General features: G+C 36.6%; 1 protein-coding gene across 7 annotated transcripts in view; it reads left to right on the forward strand.

Moving 5' to 3' along the window:
• HUWE1 (HECT, UBA and WWE domain containing E3 ubiquitin protein ligase 1) overlaps window positions 1-7,491 on the forward strand; it is a 220,624-nt gene extending 213,133 nt beyond the window's left edge. For all 7 annotated transcript variants that reach the window (XM_081761380.1, XM_081761379.1, XM_081761384.1 and 4 more), the window contains 3 exons: window positions 613-778; window positions 1,639-1,829; window positions 5,919-7,491. In XM_081761380.1, coding sequence (XP_081617506.1) covers window positions 613-778; window positions 1,639-1,829; window positions 5,919-6,021 — 460 coding nt within the window. In that variant the 3' untranslated portion in view covers window positions 6,022-7,491. The remainder of the gene's footprint in view (window positions 1-612; window positions 779-1,638; window positions 1,830-5,918) is intronic.
• The last annotated feature ends 16,514 nt before the right edge of the window (window positions 7,492-24,005 follow it).

Raw genomic sequence — 24,005 nt, forward strand, 5'->3', positions numbered from 1 at the left:
ACCTTCAATCTACCGCACTCCATTTCACTGATGGTGCAGCCTTAACCCCTTCCACTACGATTTATTTTCTGACTTCTGATAATTGAACTATGAGTTATAAAAGTATTACGGATGGTTTATCATTATATAAGTTTCAAAATATCAATATAGTAACCTTACGTGATGCTACAATAGTGTAAATTTTATGACTAGTGTAGCTCGTCAGTGCGATTTGGCACCGGAAGGCCATGACGAGCTAGACTCGTCATTTCAGTGCAAGGGGTTAAGTGCATTGTACTTTTGGATTTAGAAGTTGTCATCTTCCCTTAATAATTTAGTAATGTATTTTGCGTCATAACACCTCAGGGCAGAAGTGTGCTTGTATAGATTCTTACTTTTGTTTTTTTGTTATTAATCACTGTATTTTACGTTGATTGTATTAAGATGCATATTCTGCCAGTAAGCTCTTTGATGTAATTTTCATTTAGTACCATTGAGTCTATTTGAGAGATTTTTCACCTTCGTTGTTCATCGATTGAAAACAATTTGATATGTAGTGGTGATTGGAAGTATGATTATTAACGGAATTGTTTTCCTCACTGTAGTAATTGATGTGTTGAATACTTTTTTCAGGCTTGATGCGTTTTTGGAAGGTTTCTATGATATAATTCCAAAGAGGTTGATCTCCATCTTCAATGAGCAAGAATTAGAATTACTTATCTCAGGGTTACCTAACGTGGACATTGAAGACTTGAGAGCTAATACTGAATATCACAAATACCAACCTACATCCCTCCAGGTAAGTGATACACATATTTATTCTTCTATCAATTTTTTTCTTTTCTGTTTGTGTTTTAGAAATCAGTCTTAAGTAAGGATTCTTTTTTTTAAGCTTGTTTTATGGATTAACCAAATAATTTCAGTGTTTCTTTTGAGTTGTATATAAGAATTGCCATTATGTGTTGAAAATTTGTTGAAAAAAAAGAAGAAAAAAAAACTATAAAGATAGCTAGCGGGATTCCAGATAGGCGAAAAAAAATTTAAAAATAAAGTTATATTTTTGAGATGATGGTGAAGAGAAATACTGTTCATCGGTGTGAGTAGTTGTGTGTATTAAGCCAGATAGGCAAGATATTTGAGTAACTGTGAATATGTAGGGGGCCATAGTCAGAAACTAACTATTTCTTCATATTTTCCTTCTTCTGTATACTCCTAGCAAGGTTTGAACATGTGAATAACCAAAAGAAATATAAAATATCTGGTATACACTGATAAAATGCATACAAACACGCAAGCGAATAAACATTTTAAATTGAAATTTCTTCGTGTTCATTAAGAAATATTAATTACATCCTTGCTCGCGACTGAAGCTTATCCCACTACGAGCAAAAATACATTTTGCAATGAGTTTCGATTGAAACTGCCAGTATACATTATTTCCATAGAGACTAAAAAAGTACGTTTTGACAATTTTCTTAGGGTCCTCTGTAATTGTTGCACTAGCAAAACTTCACATCAGTATACAATTCTCCCTATAAAAAAGACGTGCTTTATTCTTTCAAAATTTTGATGGTAGAGAAGGAGGTAAATTAAAATGTTTCTGTGATATGCATTTAGTGTAACATAAGTATTTTTATCATGAGTATCTTTCTGTTTCAGATCCAATGGTTTTGGCGAGCTTTGCGTTCATTCGACCAGGCTGACAGAGCAAAGTTCTTACAGTTCGTTACCGGAACTTCCAAGGTTCCTTTGCAAGGATTTGGTGCTCTCGAAGGCATGAATGGCGTGCAGAAGTTCCAAATCCATCGTGATGATAGATCAACCGATCGCTTACCTTCAGCACACACATGGTATGGAACTTCACTCTTTAAGTTTGTAATTCATTTGAAGGAGAGAGAATTTTGTTGGTTTGTTTATGCCATGTGTATAAATAAATCAAAAACACTAATGTTGCTCCTTTGTGCTGAGTTTTTTTTCAGTTGTTAAATTATTTCTGAATCCAGGACGGCGCAAATTTTTAAACACAAACAAAAAAAAAAAAAAAAAAAAACTGCAAGTAGTTGGATATATTTTCAGAACTTACTATAAAAGTGCACTGAAAATCAAATCAGATACACACGGTTAATTGAATCTGCAAATGTTCAAGGTTAAAGCAGTAGGCGTGGAAGTGGGTAAACTTAGATTTCAATGGAAGCGCGTAATTCTGTTCAGTAAGGAAAAACTTTACATCATATGTCTTGAGAGCAACATGATCGCACATTTTTTTGGCACGAAATTGCGGCAGAAAAACTCATTTTGGATTCAGAAACATATTATTCTTTTTATTTATAATTACTTCGCATTCCTCTTACTAATCTACCAGTCTGTGTTCTATCCTCCTCTACTAAACACTATTCCCCGGTAATCACGTGACCCTCCATTCCAACATTGCACTCACCTGGATGCTTCATAGCTTGTCTTCTGCTTATTAATTCCCCCCCCCCCCCTTCCCTTTCCATCTTGTCTGGTGAACAGTTTAGTGAAAGGGCTTATAGTGTTCTTCTCTAGTGTATGATGTGTTTCATTACTATTAAGTAATTCAGTTTCTATTCACGCTTCAGAACTTCCTTGTTCCAGCTAAATGTGTATTTATAGAATAAAAATTATGGAAATACCTATAGTTTGCAATACATGAGATGTATGAAGTGGTAAAACTGAGGCTAGATGTGCAGCGTCTGGTCATTGTTTGTTCTGTGTTAGGTGATTTTTCTGTAGTACGTCAGGGTGGGTAGGACGGATGTGTATGTCGAAGCGGGCAGACGGTAGTGACGTATAATGAGAAACCTCCTAAATTTTCAGAGATGCCAAAGATTGGGTTCGCAGTTAGTTGATGCAGGTGTATCTAAGTTGGCCAGTAGGTTATATGTGTCACGAGGAGTAGTGTTCAAGGTGATAACTGCCCACACAGCTCGTGTGAAAACAGTATCGACGAAGATTAATGATGGAAGTACGAGAAGCATCAATGCTAGGATTGCTGAGCGTTGAACAGGATTGTCACCAAATATCGTGGAGCGAAACCCGCAGAAGGAACTAATGAACTGTCAGCAGCTGGAACAGCCTATTATGACATATCCCATACGTGTTACATTATCTCAACATCCACGGTCGGATTGCAATTTCTAAACTGCTAGAGAACATGCAAAGTGGATCGCCGATTTAAAACACACAATATGGTCTGATGATTGCTCTTTCGTCTTATTTCCAACAAAGGTCTGAGTTTATGTATGTAAATGCCCAAAGAAGCTTATGCTCCGAAGTGTTTCGTCCCTTAGTTATGTGATTCTGTGGGTCGCAGTTTCCTGGTATTCGGGAAATCTTGTAATTAGGTGACCACGTGCATCATATGTTTCCAGCCAATGACAGTTTTCCAATTCACAGTACTGAAACTTTTTTTGAGACCTAGTTCCAGGAACATCGGCTGTACAACAACACCTGCCCTGGGCCACAAACCTCAGCATTGTTGATCACATGTTAATTCTGGACCCAGACCCGGAGGAGAAATTCTCCATCCTCGTTGACGGATCTGAGTGCTGTACTGCATTGGGAATGGTACATTATTCGCCTGAAAACCATTCATAACTTAACGAATCACGTGCTGTTCTGTGGGCTAACGTTTGTTCCGCGTTGTATTTAGCAAGGAAGTTGCAGTTTCTTCAGGTGCTTCCATTGTTCTTATAACTATTTATAAATGGCTGACTTTTTTTTTTTTTTTACTAATATATATATAAAGAAATGGACCAATGGCCGCATCTTCAGTCGATGGAAGAAACTTTTAATAATAGTTCTACAAAGAGAGAATATTGGGAAAATCAAAACTCTAGAATAGGCTTAGTTTCTTTTATCAACACCATGAGATAGAGGGAAAAGTTCATTTAATAAGAAAGTAGGATGCTCTATTGCAGAACAGCGAGTACATATACGAGGAGGGACCCAAAGGAAACCGAAAATTGTGTAAGGCCACGCTGTCTCATTAGTAGAGCACTCACCTCTGGCAGGTAAGATCCCTGGTTGTACCGCTGCTTTCGCCAAGTGAGCCTTGTGGTGGACAAACAGCCTATTCGTGGATTTTTATGCGGTTTTCTCGTGTTCTCCCACTTTCTTCACTCCACCATTATTGTCACCATTTCCCTTAGCCTCAGCTCATAATCGTGGGACATTAAACTAAAACGAAAAATTGATCTATTTTTGTGTGTTACGAATTGGATCTCCTTTATAAAGTACTTCTATTTGATGGAATGCGCCAGTGTAAACGTACTTTGCACTTTTCAAGGTAACCGTGAAACACTTGCAAAGTGATGCCTTTTAAAGCCTCTGTAGTCTTGATCATATCCATATAATCAAAGCGTTTTCCTTTCGGATATTAATGTTTCATTTGAGAGAATAAAAAGACGTGGAAAGGTCGATTTTCAAGTGTTTTTATTTCAAAAACTCCTCCACTCAGGACTGCTTTTGATAAGCTGTGAACACATGAGGAACCAGTTTTGCTACAACTATTTCTATTTGCAATTCCGCGTCCAAAATACGTTCGCAGAACTTCTAGGACGCACCAGATAAATCAGCAAGTTCCTAAAAATTATTGTCCCAAGATCAGTTCACGAATTCTCGCGGTTTTCAATCCGTTCGGAAAGTCCTCCTGAGCGTGATTGGTCTGCAAGTGACAGTCACCATTCCTGAAGCGTAAATAACACCCGTAAACTGTTTCTTCCTGTGTAGTAGCTTCTTTGTAAGCTGCTCCAAAGGTTACAACTTTTTCTCTAGTGTTTTCTCGAGCAGAAAACAGAAATGTGGTTTCTTGTCACCACGGCATTTCGCGTCCTCAGGTTGCGGATCGAGGAGAAGGCCTCTAGATATAGAGGTTAGCTGTGAATATACTGAATAAGAAGTCGCGGACAGCCGACAAGGAGTGGTCCTCCAGCCTGGGGGTTTGGGTAAGGTTAACAACCTCATCCTGTGAAAAGAAAAGGCACTTGTTCAGAAACATTCACTGAAGCGTTGTACCAGGACTAATAACTTGGCACGACCTCAGCAAAAGAAAATGAACATGAGATTTGGAACATGAAATATTAGAAGTCTTTACCAACCGGAAAACGACCATTAGGAAGACGTAGGCGCAGATGGGAGGAGAATATTAAGATGCATCTCGCAGAAATAGGAATATGAAGTAGAAACTGGATCCAGTTGGCTGAAGATAGAAGTCAATGGACAGCTTTTATAAACGTGGCATTGAATCTCCGGGTTCCATAGGCCATAGAGTTAGTTGAATTGTTCCAATTATTCAACCATTACGAAAATTAATGAAACAGCTAGTGGCATGATTACATCGACAGAACAAATTGATGCGGAATGGTTCGTGCAAGACATCTAGAAGAAAGTTTCTGATTCTTACAATTCTCTTAAATATGCCAAGCTACGCAATAATTAGTTGCTGATATAAAATTACCGATTTGTTGTTATTATCGGATAAATTGTCTACTGAAAAGCTCGAGAAGCGCCAACATGTAAAAATTGTCTACCATGAAATTGTTGGACATACTAGTACGTATTTTTTTTCCCCTCTAGAACCTGAGATCGTCTACAAGTTCTAGACAACTGAATGATAAATCGAAGTTTTTCCAGTTTCTGTAAAATCAGTTTCTGCCACTGTCATCGTTTACCAAATTTTTAATTTTTTTAAGACAAGTAATTGATGATCAGAGTGTACACAAACGAACCTTGTTTCATTTTTTGACTGTAAGATACTTGAAATTATCGGAATTTTATTATTTTATATTTAAATATCTATTGTATAAGCGATAGGAAATTATTTTCGAGTATTCTGTTGGTGTAAAATGTTCATCCGTAAAATGAAATTGTGTGTAGTGTTTATTATTTTTCTATTTATATATTTTTCTATTTTTCAGCTTTAATCAACTTGATCTTCCAGTATATGAAACGTACGACAAACTCCGAACTTATCTGTTGAAAGCCATTCACGAGTGCTCAGAAGGCTTTGGATTTGCTTGAAGACGATTTGCCTAGATTCACAGACTGATGATTCAAGTGAAAGAGTTATACATATATATATATAAATACAGATTAGTGAGTTTATAATTCTTAAATTAATTTGGAAGTGCGTTATTTATAACTCAAAGACAAGACAAAAAAAAAGATTAAAAAACTTTACAAAACTCCAGATAACTCTGATTGTGGGAACCATTTTTTTCTTTCTTTTTTTGAGGATATGTTTGCATTTAAAGCAGTGTGTCGGCAGATCTACTGAGTAGCTCTTTCAGGAAGTGATATATATATATATGTTTTAACGGATGTTGAACTTATATAAAGTACTGTCTACTTTATTCCATGATTGTGATTTGTAGCATTCTTTAAAGAGAGTTCTTACCTAATGAATTTAGAAGAGGGCTTCAAAATTATTATTATTATTGATTTTTTTTAGTTGCATTAATATTATATTCCGTAACAGATGTTGAAAGTTCATATGGTGACTGATGTCTAGAAGATGCTTTAATTTCAGAAAAGTCTTTTCAAGGCGATATTCGCAGTCATCTAACCTTTTAATATCAAAAATTACATGTTGTTGTTGTTCAATTGAAACATTATTTTGTAATTGTAACATGAAGTAAGCAGGGGCTATCGTTACACAGAAAATTGATGAATTTATGTTAAAAGGCACAGAAATTGCTGTAGGGTGGGTGGGGGGAGGCGATAACTTGTTCTATCTGAAATAAAGCTAGTTCAAAATTTATGAACATATTTGGGTGAATGAGGGAAGCGCGTGCTATATAGTAACTTTTATTATTTTTGGAATTTGTGATGCAATTAACTTCGTCCATTTAGAAAACTGAAAAGTATACATTACTTTCAGAGCCCATGAAGAGGAAAAAAAATCAGATAACTTTGTATTTCTTTCCGTCTTTGAAAGCTGTCAGTTCGATTAATACAGAAAGAAGCTTAGTTGTACAGTATATAAACGAAGTAGAATATTTTGCAACCAGTGTAAAGTTCAACATGATAGCCTCCTGTTTCGTATGTTCTAAAAATTAAGATCATACGTTGTAAAACTGAAAGTTGTTGTAGAGAGTTTATTTTTTGTTTTCGAGAAGATATGTACTTGTTTCTCTCTCTCTCCATGAACTGGCATTGTTTTTTCTCTTAATGAATTGCAGTTCTTCTAGATGATGGCACTTATCTTTCTGTTCAATTTTTAACGCACATCACCGTTTTGTATGTAGTTTATTTGTATGCTCAAAATAATTTTCGGTAACCAAAGTTTTGATTTTAATTGAAATTTCATAATTTTTAGTATTGCGCTCTTCTGATACAAAACATTCGTTAAATTGTAAAAGAGATGGATTGCCTTGCAAGATGTTAGGTCTGGAAGATAAAAATGAAATGCTATAGAGAGAAACGATATTAAACTATGTTGTAAAATTGTTATGTATGAGAAAAAAATAAATAAAAATTTACAAATTAAAATTAAGCATTAATTATTTCAATATCTTCGCGTTCATCTATATATTAAAATGCTAGGTTTATTCAGGGTGCGGCAGCGTTCATAGCGTAATTTGACTTGCGTAGTACAATGACGTACTGCATGAATGCGCGCCTGCTCGTGCCGCATTCGTGTACTAATGAGCTGCCATTTCGAGTGTGACAGTGATATGGAGCGGTGGAGTGCACAGCATCGTGCCTTTGCTGTTGATAGTTATTTCAAGAATAACAACTCTGTTATTGCTACCAGCGTCTATTTCGGAAAAATTTCAACTTGGGACGTCATGGGAAAGTTCCAGATGGACGGACCATTGAGGTGGGTACGTGCATTTCGAACAACAGGTTCTGTTTGCAATGGCAAACAGTGAAGAAGTGAAATAACTGTGCGGCCACCAGAAGCCGTGGAAAATGTTCGTGCTGCAATATTGCGTAGCCCAAAAAGATCTGCTCGTCGTCATTCGCAAACTGTGCATATGTCCGATCGCTCATTCAGGAGAATATTGCACGAAGATCTCCATTTTCACCCATATAAGCTGCAGATTGTTCAGGAAATTAGGCCTCGCGATTGGGTTTCACGAGAAACATTCTGCTTAACCATGCGTGATCTCCTTCGCCAAAATCCTGATGAAGCTCATTTCGAGTTACGTGGTTCAGTGAATAAACAGAATATGCGTTATTGGAGTGATTTAAACCCGCATGAACTGCACATCAAGCCCTTGCATAGTTCGCGTGTCACAGTGTGGTGTGGAGTTGCTTCCTTTAGGATTATTGGCCTTTACTTCTTTGAGGATGACAGCGGTGTGGCTGTAACTGTCACCAGTGAACGCTACCTAAAGATGCTGCAAGACTTCGTTCTTCCCAAATTAGGTATGGTCGATGTGGATGTGGAACAATTATGGTTTCAATAAGACGGAGCGACCTCGCATACAGCCAGAATTTGCATAAATTTCTTGCGACAGACACTTCCAGGTAGAGAAATTTCCCGTTTTGGTGACATTTCCTGGCCGCCTCGCTCACCTGGTCTTTCATGTGCAGACTTTTTCCTTTGAGGATACCTGAAGCAAGAAGTTTCCAGAACATGTTATGCCACCATTCCTGAGTTGAAGGATCGCATCAGAACTGCCATCGGCAATGTCCCAGGGAATACGTTTGCCGAGTTATGGAAAGCTTCCAACGCCGCCTAGATGAATGTGTTGTGCAGAGGGGGCATAATTTGACAGGAGTCACATTCAAAAAGTAATCCACGCAATGGACAATGACTTACACATTAGTAAATGGCATACCTTTAACTATTAATTGATATAAGAGGTAATAAATCAGTTACAGTTACTGCCTGATGGTGTGTTTTTAATATCCTACTATGAACGCTGCCGCACCCTGTATGTTTGTCTCCAAAAAAAAAAAAAAAAGTTTATATGTTTATCCCCAATCCTTTCGACAATGAGATCTCGAAAACCACAAGTGCTAGAAACGTGCCTTTTAGCTGGTCGATTCCAAATTTTGTGTAGATTGTCCAGTTCTAATTGAATATTAAAAAAAAAAAAAAAAAGTGGCCGTTATTTCTTTATTACATTTTTTAGAGGTATTCTCTCTCAAGAAAATTTCTGCATGTTTTCCGCGGGATAGTATCTTGCCCCTTGCTGCTATGAAAATAAAATATTACACATTGCTCCATATCATTTCGGCAGTAGCTTCCTATTCGCTCATCAGTTAAGGATGGTCTAAAGCCACAAAAAGTTTGTTTCTGTGATAAGAGATGGCGTTACTATCGCCCTATCTTTTCAATGTTAATTAATATTCACAAAAATGTCTAATAACTTTTACAAATACTGAACTATGTTCTTCACTGTAAGTCTGTTTGAAGATAATGACTATACGCAGCAATTGTTCCGTGCAGATTTTCGAATTGTTGACTCGTTCATTGTTGAGTTCAACTAATTGTTGCAGAGAAATTCAATGCCTCTCCCCTTACCATTTGTTCTAGGACTCTGGAATTTTGGTATTTAGTACAGCATGATGTAGTCTATAGGTTCCATGGTGACAATTTTTCGACATTTTGTTCTTTCCATTGTTGCAAGCTTTTAATTGTTGCAGAGAAATCCTTTATTTCTCCCGTTATCATTTGTTCTAGGACACTGAAATTCTGGCATTTAGTATAGCGTGATGTAATGTATGAATCACAAGTTGACATTTTTTTAAAAATTTTGTTCTTTCCATTGTTGTAAACTTTTAATTGTTGGAGAGTAATCCAATGCTTCTCGAGTTACTGCTTGTTCTAGGACTTTGAAATTCTGGCATCTAGCAAAGAATGTAGTAATGTATGAATATGAAGGCGAAAATTTTATTATGTATTTTCGTTCCCATTGTTGTAACCTTTTAATTGTTGTGGAGAAATCTGATCCCTTTCCCGTTATTGTTTGCACAAGGACAATGAAATTCTGTCACTGAGTACACAATGAAGTAATATATGAACCTCAAGGCGAAAATTTTACAGCATTTTGTTCTTTCCATTGTTGTAAGCTTTTGATTGTTGAAGGAATCCAATGCTTTTCCCGTTATCGTTTATTCTAAGATTCTGAAATTTCGGCATTTGTTATATCGTAATGTAGTGTATGATTCATAAGGTAATCATTTTTCGATATTTTGTTCTTTCCATTGTTGTAAGCTTTTAATTGTTGTAGAGGAATTAGATACCTCTCGCGTCATCGGTTGTTCTAAGTCTCTGAAATTCTGTCATTTAGTACAGGACCAAGTGTTCTATGAGTTTTTAAATGGAAATTTTACTACAATTTATTCTTTCCATTGTTGTAAGTTTGTAAACCAACCATTGTTGTGAACCAACTTAATTTATGCAAAATGTTTTGTTTATTCTGGCTATTATAATAATGGACATATTCAGTTTAACCGAACCCACAGTTTTCCCCCGCTTTCTTTCACATCTGTTTTCTTTCCAAGTGTCCAATTTCGTTTCTCCCTCCAATTCGTTTCACTGTCCTTGAGGGGAGGGATAACATCCTTCTGAAGACACTGGACACGACCGTCTTGTGAGTTTCTCTCTAAACACCAAACACACACACACACACACACAATGTAACTAACTATACAATCACACACATCTTTCTGTTACACATTATATGCGGAAACAAATACCAACCACTCAAAGGTTTCTCAGGAACATTTATGAACAATTTAGAATAATTATGTAACTCTGAAACTGCGATTAGAAAACTTTAGTTTCAAATTTGATAAATACAATCAATACGGTTTTGAAGCGAGCAAATGCAGCTACATGCTATGACAACTCGCCGCGTGTTATTGAGGGGAAACAATATTGTTTCAATGTCTTATTACTGCATCCATAAAACTCATGTAAATGGACTGGATTAGATTGGATAAACCGCTCACCGCTGACAGCAAAAAAACCTTAGAGTTATTTTGTCTTTACACCACTATACTGATCTTATGAAATTATGTAAAAATATTTAACTAAATAAATACATAAAACTAAACCAAGGATTGTTTACACTTGCTTGTTATCTTTAATTAAAAAAAGTTATTAATTATATCTGAAATTTCCTCAAACACGATTATTTGTATTCAAAAGCCTCATCAGTTAATTTATTAATCTTCCCAAGATTACTCGCAATTAACAATGAATGAAACGCATTTATTTCTCGAAGTGCACTTAGCCTCATCAACTTTTTTTTTTTTTTTTTTAATCGGCTCTTTTTATCGTAGTCCCTTTGTGCGCTGTATGTGCTCGTTTGAGGACACATGACAAATTTGTGCATTTACTATCAAAAGACAAACTAAAATAAATGTTTTACTCTTCTCCCCTTTTGAATTTCCAAGCCCTTTCTTTGTTCGAGTATTGTTCGTATAAGAATCTGTACACTTTCCCAGCTATATAGACGCTTAGAGACTGAGATCATAAAATTTTAATAAGATAAGTAATCACCTCCAATTTCAATCAATCTTTGTCGCTTGGAGGACGATACGATGGGTCACTGGTAGAGCGCTCACCTCTAGTGTCAGGCATCCCTGGTTTGATCCCGCCAACGCAAATTTGTGGTGGAAAACACTGTAGCCGCATTTTTCTCGGGGCTTTTCCATTTCCAAAAGCATTCTCATTCCGCCAATTCTATCATGATCATTTACTTCCATTACAGTCACCATGTTTTCTTCTCTTATCGTTACTGGAAAGTAAAAATTATCCAGAAAGCAACCAAACGTTGAATTAAAGCATTACTGAGAAATCGGACTATTCGATTATGCATATAGCAGTGATGGAATGGGACATGGGCCACTTGGGTCTCGACTTTTGTCTGAGTCGTCCGGGTTCTCTTCTCAGACTCGGTCTGATTCGGTGACTGAACGAACCCGGAGACCCAATCATATCCGGAAACTCGGATACACCTGGTGACTGAGAATCAACCGAAATAGCTCTGCAGAATTACTGCAAAAATTTTATTTATACTTCATTAATGATGTTCACTGCTTGGGCTAGAACATTCATTTGCCCGATTCTTGATGTGTCATTTCTTAACCAATATACCATGTTTTGAATATTTCAAATATAATTTCATGTTTATTCGTCTTCAAGCATGTGGTTTTTGATTATAGCCTATACAAAAAAAAAAAAAAAAAAAAAAAAAAAAAAAAAAAGAATTACCAAAAACCGATTAACCTCAGTGGTATTTTTTATGTTCTAAACAAGAAGCTTTACAGGTCGATTAATCATTAACGATCTCTCATAAGAGAAACATGTGACTTTTCTTTGCGATTTTCAATGTTGGTACCCTTATAAGCATTGTAGTTATCTTTCAGTGCAACGCTTGACACAAGGAAGCAAACAAGCGAAAAATAAAATTATATTTAGTGAAAAGGCGATAAGAGAGGAGAGAATCAGATTTGTTAGAACTGCATCAGTAGCCTCACACATACTTCTCATGTATATGACAACGTTCCATCTCTGGGTTCTATCGAATCATCGGGTCACTCCGGATGATTGGTTGTGGTTTCTCAGTCATGGGTCCTTCTGGGTCTGATTGCAGTATGTCTTCCGAGTCATGTTACACGAAATTCGTGACCTATTCCATCAGTGGTAGACTATCTATATGGTAACATCAAACATGTTATAAGAAAAACGAAAAACAGAAATATGGAAAGATATTGAAATATCAAAAAAAAAAAAAAAAAAAAATCGAAAACATTGAATATTGAAAATATGAAATACCGAAAACATCGATTCGTAAATATTTCGGTATTGATGTTTAGATATTCGAAAATATCTTATGGATGGATCAATATATCAAAATATCGCACAGCCCTAGTTAGGATGCAGATAAGCATGTAGCCACACGTCTCATATAGACTCGTTCTCACATTTTCCAAACTAACTACAGTGAAACCTGTCAACTTGGCCACCTGCTTATCTTGGCCTAGTTCGTCTTGAACCTGCATTTTCTCATAAGATATTCGTTACTTACTACTCTATAAGTTGGCCACCTGTCTATCTTGGAAGTTGGCCACACTGAACCAATGTTTACCCTATGATGATAATGATAAATTTACCTGCGTATCTTGGCCACGAAAAATACACTTTTGTTATTTTTCTTAACTCTTTCGAATTCCAGAGCTCCCTCGTGGTTAAGCGGTTAGCGTACGCGCCTTTGGCGTGGGAGACCCGGGTTCGATTCCCGGCGGGAGCTCATGTGGTTCGGATTCCACGTTAATCAGTAGGTCCACGTCTCATATAGCCTCGCTGCTGAAAGGGACGCTAAACTAAAATCAACTCAACTCTTTCGAATTCCCATATGAGAGGCAGATGTTCTGTATTTGTTGGGTAATGGAATACACTGTGAGGATCGATCTTTCATGTTGATCTATGCACTAGCCCAGAATCTCAAACTTTCCGATAACGCGGACCCCCTTGCAATGCTAATTTGAAATTTCACATGCTATTAAAAATATACTAATTAGAATTATTACTGACAAGAAAAAGATCAAGAAAAATAATGCAATAAGTAATTTATTCTAAAGATACAAGATTGTTTCCTAGTAAAGGAAATTTCAATTGAAAATACAGTAACTTTCAAGACTAAAAATCATTTTTTTTAAAAAAAGGGAATTCACTTGATAAACAACGTTCTCAAATCTTTGGGGTCACTAATGTGAGAAATGAAATTCTTTTTTTTTTTTTTTTCGTAATTGCATTGAAATGTGAAATCAGTGATAAATTTTCCGATTCATAAAAACATACTCCACTTATTCCTACATCGTTGTTTAGCCGTGATGTGAGATGGAAATTTTTCTTCTATATTTTTCCGGAAAATTTTCCGTTCTTAACAAATGTCAGTGATCAAGTAACAATTCCTCAGTATTTATTGAATTCATGTATAGAAATGTTAAAAAGCGAAAGATTGTTTAAAGAATCTGATAATTTTTATGGCTCAGACAATTTTCAGTACTATGTAGGAACAAGTGAAAATTTTTCATGAATCGAAATATTTTTTGTCTTGTATGGAAAAATTGAAGAACTTTTTATGTCAGAAAATTTTCATAATTTTGAAGCAAAAAGTAAAATAACTTTTTGTGAATCGGAAAGTTTTATTGTTCTGTAGAAACAAGTGAAAAAACTTTTCATAATCGGGACAATTTTGGATATTATGTAAGTGATGTTTGGTGGAAAATTTTCCACTATATCGCTTTTAGAACGCAGCACTAATAGTGCAGCTTTTCATGTTTCTTTTATTATTTTATTGGAAGAACATCTACACAAATCAGCTTCCTTATTAGTTATATTTCACTTTCTGTTCTGAATGAATATATGAATAAATAAATGTTTATTTCCAGAAAATGGTCAGTATTTGCTTTCATGAGTTACTTATACTCGAATTTCGGTAGTCAAAAATTTACAATAGGCACTTTATATTATTTCTACTTATTTCTAAATGTTGCAGTATGTAGATCTATAACAGTAGTAAAGCTATGAGAATACCGTCTTATGAGTATTAAACTGACGAAATCTAATATTGTAAGATCAAAGGTGGATTTGGAGGGAAGAACGCATTGAAGTTTTTGAAACATTCTTGAAATGAAAAATCGTTAGATTTTCACTTCATGAAACTTTTTAAGACAATATTTATTACTAATAAATTTTACGGCTAAACAACGAAGTAGGAATAAGTGCAGTATATTTTTATGAATCGGAAAATATTTATGACTTTTAATAAATTGGAATTTTAAATAATAAAATGGGATATATATACTCTACGAACTCGATGTATGTTCTCTGCACTTCGCACAAAAGCTAATTTTAAAATTATAATTTGTTGCTGACTACCTTTCCTCTACAGAAATTCAATTTTGTAGCTCTATGTGCAGTTAAATATAGTGGAAAGTTTTCCACCTAACATCACTATACATAATATCCAAAATTGTCTGGGTTAAGAAAAGTTTTTTCCACTTGTTTCTACATCGTGATGAAAATTTTCCGATCTATGAAAATTCCTTTCACTTGTTTCTACAGAGCAATAAAACTTTCCGATTGACAAAAAGTTGTTTTACTTTTTGCTTCAAAATGATGAAAATTTTCCGACATAAAAAGTTCTTCAATTTTTCAATATAAGACAGAAAATATTTCGATTCATGAAAAATTGTTTCACTTGTTCCTACATAGTACTGAAAATTGTCTGAGCCATGAAAATTTTCAAATTCTTTAAAGGATCTTTCACTTTCCAACGTTTCTATACATGAATTCAACCAATTTTATGATTGCTGAGGAATTGTTACTTGGTACTGATTTTTTTTCAAACGGCAAATTTTCCGGAAAAATATAGCAGAAAATTTTCCACCTCACATCACTATGTGGAATGATTTTTGTCACCACCAATCTTAGGTCCGATTCCACATTAAAACGATTTCGCTTTAAAGTTTTAATACTGCAAATAAGTTAAAAGGTCTGCTTGGGTAAGTAAGTGTTAGGGAAAGGCATCAAAGGTTGCAATGCCTTTTCAGACAACTCTTCATACTGACAGCACACACACAAACCAATTTGAGTCAAAAGTTACTCGCAGTGGCGGACGTAGGAACATATTTTGGGAGAGGTTTCTCGTAGTTTTTTTTAATACCTGAATTGGGGGAGGATTGATGTTTATAAGCATAGAAATGACTAACATTTACTTTGCGAGCTTTCTGCCACTTGAAGATGAAATCCATGAAATTCCGAGGCATCGTACAGTTAATGTACAACTGCTCTTGAAAAAGTGCCCTAACAAAGAAGAAATTTCTCTCACTTGAAGTAGTCCTATATAACCGTTGACCAGCCTCAGGGCAGAAATTTAGTAAAGTAGGAAAACATTTAAATTTACACACGTAGGTATAATTTCTAATTGCTTTCTTTTTAGTAACTGTTTTAGTAACTGAAAAAAATACTTCTTGCCTAACAGGTGTGAGTTCCATTTTATTACAACACATTTCAATTTTTAGGCGTCGCGGACCCCCTGGCTAGATCCCATGACCCCCAGGGATCCGTGGACCCCACTTTGAGAACTACTGCACTAGCCAATCACGCAACACTCAAGCCCCGCTCGTGGTTCGAAATTAATAGTTGGTTCCGTCCTTTATAATTTCTAAGTTGCATTGTTGCATAAGAACGAAAAACACAAAACTTCAAACCCAAACCGATTTTTAAAATTAAATAAGGACATGCTGCATTTAATACTGGAATGTTACGTACAAAATATGAACAAAATCATAATAAACGTTTTCGGAAAACTATTAATACGCCAGAAGAAAACTCACTCCAAAGTGTATACTACTCCTTTCCATGGAAAATAACGTAATATTGTGGGGAAGCTAATAAAATATTTATTTACGAAGTGATTTGCTATAATTTATATATTGATATTTCGTAAATAAGATGCCACTCTAAAATGGACTAACAATTTAGCCACTTCTTTCATTAATTCCAAATATTTGATAATAATTATTGTATCTTCGTAAATACAACACTACTCTCTCTTGCTAATCTTGTCGTTAAAATTATTTTCCATTTCTCTCTCTTTTTCTTATATTGTCTTCATCGCTAAATAGCGTTATGACTCCACACCGATAGTACATGAAGGTTTAAAGGAGTAACGCATTTCAAAACTCCTATGCTGGATAAAGAATTCAAATTTTTGTACTTTACCCGTTAATATATTGTACAGATCAATGGTATACGATATGAACTTGTGTGCCTGAACTCCTCTTTATAACGTTGTGTGTACGCCACTGGGGGTTCTTGTGTTCAATTTGAGTTGTCGTTTATGACATCTTTGATTAAATCTGTGCTGAGCAAATGTATTTCATTGCAAGTCCAGTATCACGTGAAAAAAGACAAGCAATATACTGCAAATACCGAAAAAAAAAAAAAAAAAAAGTGTTCTCAGCAATCGGCATTTTCGCTATTCAGCGTTCTTTACCAGAAATGGAACGATTAGCTTCAAACTCCTCTTCCGTACAAGCTGCAGTTTACTAGACAGTGGTCAGTGGTGTCAGGTTACTTAGAGGGATGGAAGTATCGAAAAAGAAAATTCCTACGAAGGTCGCAGACAAACGACATCCCACACCCTCTGCCCCATCCTTCGCGAGGGAAAAAAATAAAGAAGGGGAGGTAAACTTCTAACTAATCTTCCAAATTGGGTTCGACAACACTGCCATCTATTTTTGTAAGTTTCGTTAAAACTGAAAGCTATGCCCCCTGCGAACGTAAAATTGTACTTCTTTCTGACGACACTATTTCATCCCTTTAGACTAACCTTAAAACAGTATTCCTGGGCATCGTGGCGAAAAATGCATTTCTTTTTCGTGCATTCTACGAAAAAACCGAGTGAACGCAATAAAAACGAAACAAGGGAAAAAATACAATGCGATATAAAGTGCTTGGACTCTTTCGACAAATCACTCAATGTAGCGCTTTCCTTGAAAGCAGGTCTTAATGGTGTAATCGGTAACACCGTGCGCTCAAGTTCACGGGGTCCTCAGATCAATTCCCCCTGAAGACACAGCTTTTATTTTCTTTACAATAATAGAAGCTTTTTAAAACTATCCAGTCATTCGAGAATAGGAAATTGTGTAGAAACACAAAATTTCACTTTTGTATTCATATTATCGCGAAGAAATATGATCATTTCTTGCAGTTCAAACCGTAGACAATAAGTTAGCGAATAATGTTTTTTCCGTCTTTTTATAAACAATGTCCAGTGTGTTGTTGTCGGCTGAGGTCTACACTGAAGACCTTAAAGTCGCAAGTTTCTGAGGAAAACTTGGATGGAGGAGTGTCCATTTATTTTTATTATTATTATTATTAGAATGACAAAAGAAGGAACGAAAGTCACATAGTCGAAACTATTGATAGGAACAGAAGAGAGATACTTTGTCAGATTCTTTTTAGGTTTACACATGAACGTAATAATATTATTACATTTATGGATTGACAGATAGAATTATTATTTTATGAGAACAAAAAAATGGAGTATAAATATGTGTTAGCTGGTAGCATTAATGAATTTTGATTCGCTCTTCTTCTAGATAGGTTGAGTTGATTTTGAGTTTAACGTCCCTTTCAGCAGCAAGGCTATATGAGATGGGACTACTGATTAACATGGAATCCGAAACATATGAGCTCCTTCCGGGATTCGAACCCAGGTCTTTTGCTAGATAGGAATTTGAGGTGACACCTTGAATAGAATCCTTCTTGTAACTAGAGTTGTAAAGTCGATCACTATTTGTAATTTGTGTTTTTTTCTTTAATGCTTGATCAACGTTGCATGTAGCGTTGAAGCTAATAATAACGTTAGCGAAATCACGTGTAAAATTTGAAGACCGAGTTGTGTAAATTCGCACACAGATCAAGGGAACGAAGCCAGAGTAATGTGCGTATGTCTCTTGAACAAAGAAATAGTTTCTCTGCTCTGGCCATCCTCCCTCATAGAGTATTTGATAGCAAGGTGGTCTGAAGATCTTGTAGTCCACGGATGGATTCCCGTGCACGCAGACCCATTTTTATTTCTTCAGCACGAGTAGAAAAGGAAAAAAAAAACTAATCGAGAGACATGAAAGTTTAGAGCTAACAAGTAAGACCGAACCAAAGGTATGGGTCATTACGTTATTTGTTTAAAGAAACAATAAAATGGACGAAAGTTGTTTTGTCTGTATCTAGAAATTGAGTATAAATAAAAGAAGAAACTACACTTCTGTCCAGAATTTCTGTCGTATGTCTTTCAAAATTACATAAATAGAAATCTCTCTCTCTCTCTTATGATAGAAAATGTTAAATGTGTTCTTAGAAATATGCAGAAAAAGGAAACTACATATTTCCAATATATATACAGGGTGTCAAAAGTCCCAAAGACTGCCACCAATGAGGAAACTGCAACGGCGGTTGTTGCGTCGTTTGTGAAAAGTCCTAAACGAAGTACCTATCGTGTGTCCCTAGCATGTGCAATAAGCCAATACTCCGTTGTCCGGATATTGCACGCCAATCAGTGGCATCCTTACAAGCTTCACATGCAACATAAACTGAACGAGGATGGCCCTGATCGCCGGTTGGAGTTCTGCAGGTGGGCTACTGAACAACACGAACTGGATCCTGCGTTTGCCAAGGGCATACTATTCAGCGACGAGGCGTATTTCACTTTGAACGGGGAGGTTAATCGACATAATTGTCGATACTGGTGTGACGCAAATCCCAACTGGGTTGACCCGAGTCGAGAACAGTCCAGCGAAGGTGATGGTGTGGTATGGCATATGGGACACCCGCATCATTGGGCCATTTTTCATTTACAACACCTTAACTGCACCACAGTATCTCTTACTGCTGCAGGACTTTGTGTTCCTTGCCACACTGAACGCTGACGGCATTTTCCCATCTTATTTTTAGCACGATGGAGCTATGGACTTAGTGTCCGTGAATGGTTGGATGAACAACTGCCAGGGAAGTGGATTGGTCGCCGTGGTCCCGTGGAGTGGCCGCCCAGATCCCCTGACTTAACGCCCCTTGATTTTTATCTATGGGGACATCTTAAGCAGATAGTGTATGCTGAGACACGCATCCAACAAGCCTGCGACCAAATTTCAGGAGACGTTCTTCGTGTGCAGTCAGAGTGGTTGCGGCGAATACAGTTGTGCATTGCACGGGATGGACAACACGTAGAACATGTGTTGTAGCATTCAGTATCAAGATAATTTCCCACTTTTGAACATTAATAACTTCTAAACTGTACAAGATAGAAGAAAAAAACAAATAACACCACTAAATTCCTGAGCTCAAGCTAGTGTTAATTGATGTGCCATACACCACCTTCCCATTTAAAAAAAATGACTTGAATCCAAAATGGCGGATTTCAAGATGGCGGCCATGAATGACATACACTCCAAAAGTTCGGGCTCTCATCAAACCTCTGTTCCCATCATCACTTTTTACTTTTCCCGTCAATTTTCAAACTTATGCAGATGACCAAGGACTTTTGACTCACCCTGTATATAAATTAAGAAATAAAGAAGTTATAATCAATAAAAGAAATCTCGGAAATTCATCGCCAAATTCTAAGTTCCATTTTCGTAAGAGTGGCAAACGCACGGCAAAATTTACAGAGAGAGGGAATTTTATGCTTTATTAGAAATACAACGTAAATCTTTCGTAATGTTAATTATACATATTGCACAGCTCTAATAATAATATATACTAAACATTTTATACGTAAACAAACAAATAAAAGTAAATAAGCAACAAAATATTCAAAGCGATCAGGCAGTTTGTGGCAGTGATTTTCTAACATGCGTTTACTAAGAGAATGAACCTTAACATACCTTCGTAGAGTAGACGGTTAGTGCATGCTCCCTGAGCATTTTGTTTTTATCCACGATCGTCAGTTCAAATCCCATACCCTACGCTTTTTTTTAAAGGAAAGCTCGATTCTGTCAATTTCTTAAACGGTAATGTTTTGTTCTAATAATGTTGCTTAGTATTATCGTCTTCATTCTAGTTTAATTGAATATTTCCAAATAATGCAGAATTACGTCCTTTAAATAAAGTATTATAATTATCAAGAATTTTATAAAAAGAGGAAATTTCATTTTTAAACATTATCCTAATCGGAAGGGGAAATTTATATAAATATTTGAAACTGTAATTAACATATGATTAAACTTCAATGAAACATTACTAAACTAAACATTTACTCCGAATAATCTCTACAAGTAATTTGTAGAAAATGGACAGAAATAATGAACACAAAATATTAGTTGTCAATTAAAAGTGTAGTAACGATAGTTTTAAACCCAAGTAGAATATTCACTCTTTGTTTCATGAAAATAATAAACATTTTTCAAAAATAATGATCTTTTGGCTGTATCGTAAATATTTTAGTAAATAATGAAATAAATAAAATACATACGTATAATTTAATCACCGTGACTTGATAGCTGCGAGGGTGAAGATAATGAACATTACAAACTATTACAAAGCTAGTGGCCCAGTGGAACCCGGTGGGTGTAGCTGAGCAGCCTGAAGTGTTAGACTGTAGTGTTGTCAACGGTTCGAGCGGCTCGGCTCACGGCCCAGTCACCACCGAGCCGACTCGAGTCCTCGGCAAAGTTGGACCAAACCGAGCCGAACCGATGGCTCATCGCAACAGAACCGGCTCGAGCCGATGGCTCACCTGAGCCGAGCCAGTGGTTCATTGCAACCGAGCCGATGGCTCACTTAAGCTGAGCCGAACCGAGCTGGCTCGAGCTGTTGGCTCAGTTGAACCAAGCCGAGCCGGTTGACATTATTAGACTGACGATCGTGAGATTTTCGAGTCCCCCTCGAGTGGTTATGAGAAATCAATGAAATGGTGGAATAAAGAAAGTGGGAAAAACAAGAGAACCCCGATAAACCCACAAACACCCGCTGTGTCCACCACAATGTTCACTTGGCGCGAGCTGCGATCGAACCAGGGCTCTATGCACCAGAAGTGACCGCTCTACATTTATTTAAATTCCTCACTTATTTTCTATTTCAATCACATTTCAGGACTCCTAGAATCGACAGGGACATGAATTCAGAAACATCGAGGACAATTAAAATTCTTTCCTTCCTACTACAGAGGGACTCGAAAACCTCACGATCGTCAGTCTAATAATGATGTCAATCGGCTCGGCTCAGTTTAAATGAGCCATCGGCTCGAGCCGGTTCTGTTGCGATGAGCCATCGGCTCGGTTCGGCTCAACTCAGGTGAGCCATCGGCTCGAGGCGGCTCCGTTGGGGTGAGCCATTGGCTCGGCTCGGTTTGGTCCAACTTTGCCGAGGACTCGAGCCGTTGACAACACTACAGTCTAACACCTCAGGCTGCTCATCTACACCCACCGGCTTCCACTGGGCCACTGCAACCACCTTGCTATCGAATACTCTACGAGGGAGGATGGCCAGAGCAGAGAAACTATTTCTTTGTTCAAGAGACATACGCACATTACTCTGGTTTCGTTACCTCGATCTGTGTGCGAATTTACACAACCAACTCGATCTTAAAATTTTACACATGATTTCGCTAACAAGTTATTATTAGCTTCAACGCAACATGCAACGTTGATAAAGCATTAAAGAAGAAACACAAATTACAAATAGTGATCGAACTTACAACTCTAGTCACAAAAAGGATTCTATTCAAGGTGTCACCTTACCTTCCTATCTAGCAAAGGACCCGGGTTCGATTCCCGGACAGGAGCCCATGTGTTTCAGATTCCACGTTATTCAGTAGGTCCCATCTCATATAGCCTTGCTGTTGAAAGGGACGTTAAACTCAAAATCAACTCAACCTTCTAGAAGAGCGAAAAAAATTCATTAATGCTACCAGCTAACACATATTTATACTCCATTTTTTTTGTTCTCATAAAATAATAATTCTATCTGTCAATCCATAAATGTAATAATATTATTACGTTCATGTGTAAACCTAAAAAGAATCTGACATAAAGTATATCTCTTCTGTTCTTATCAATAGTTTCGACTATGTGACTTTCTTTCCTTCTTTTGTCATTCTAATAATAATAATAATAATAATAATAAATGCACACTCCTCCATCCAAGTTTTTCTCAGAAACTTGCGACTTTAAGGTCTTCAGTGTAGAGCTCTGCCGACAACACACTGGACATTGTTTATAAAAAGACCGAAAAACATTATTCGCTAACTTATTGTCTACGGTTTGAACTACAAGAAATGATCATATTTTTTCGCGATAATATGAATACAAAAGTGAAATTTTGTGTTTCTACACAATTTCCTATTCTCGAATGACTGGATAGTTTTAAAAAACTTCTATTGTTGTAAAGAAAATAAAAAGTATGTCTTCAGGGGAAATTGATCTGAGGACCCCGTGAACTTGAGCGCACGGTGTTACCGATTACACCATCAAGACCTGCTTTCAAGGAAAGCGCTACATTGAGTGATTTGTCGAAAGTGTCCAAGCACTTTACATCGCATTGTATTTTTTCCTTGTTTCGTTTTTATTGCGTTCCCTCTGTGTTTTTCGTAGAATGTACGAAAAAGAAATACATTTTTCGCCACGATGCCCAGGAATACTGTTTCAACTGATGAGCAAATAGAAAGCTACTGGCGAAATGATTTGGGGCAATGTGTAGTATTTTATTTTCATAGCAGCAAGGGGCAAGATACTATCCCACGGAAAACATGCATAAACTTTCTTGACAGAGAATACCTCTAAAAAATGTAATAAAGAAGGAAGTGTTGAAATTTTTAAAAAGTAGAGCATCATAGCCTATGAGTTATACATACCAACACAATCTAATTGTATACAGGGGTTGTATATTCTTCAGGCCTTTTTTCATAGACAAATTATAATGAAAGACGAAGGATAAACATTTCTCCAGGCTAAGATGAATTCTTATTGCTTGGAGTGCTTTGCCCAATGAACACCACTTATCACTGACATTATAATTAATTGTGTATGTAATGTATTTGCATATTGCATACTGCATGCAAGAAGAATATGAATCAGAAACTCCAACCGGAAGGAGGCTCAAATCTTGCAATCGGTGTTAGATATTGAAAAAATAATCGGAAAAAATCTCCCCTTTATTGTACCCCTTGCCGACTTTTATGAAGACTTCTTTCATTTGTGCCTGTACAGGGGCATGTACAGATGTTATGAGGCATGACAAGTAGATTCCTGTTCATTTGTGAATGATGCGTTGTGTAGAGAGCACAGGTTCAGTTAGTCTATATATTAAGGGGGCCGCGGTGGCTCAGTGGTAGAGCGTTCATCTCTGGTGCTTGGGGTCCCGGGTTCAATCCCAGCCCCCGCCAAGTGAACTTTGTGGTGGACAACCACCGTGTGCGTGGGTTTTCTCGGGGTTCTCCCGTTTCCTCCCACTTTCTTCATTCCACTATTTCATTCATTACACATCATCACCGTCTCCTTCAGCCTAACCGGCATAAACGTGGGACGTAAAA

This window comes from Thermobia domestica, chromosome 6 (genome assembly GCF_964235325.1).
Source record: "Thermobia domestica chromosome 6, izTheDome1.hap1.1, whole genome shotgun sequence".
NCBI classification, from domain to species: Eukaryota; Metazoa; Arthropoda; class Insecta; order Zygentoma; family Lepismatidae; genus Thermobia; species Thermobia domestica.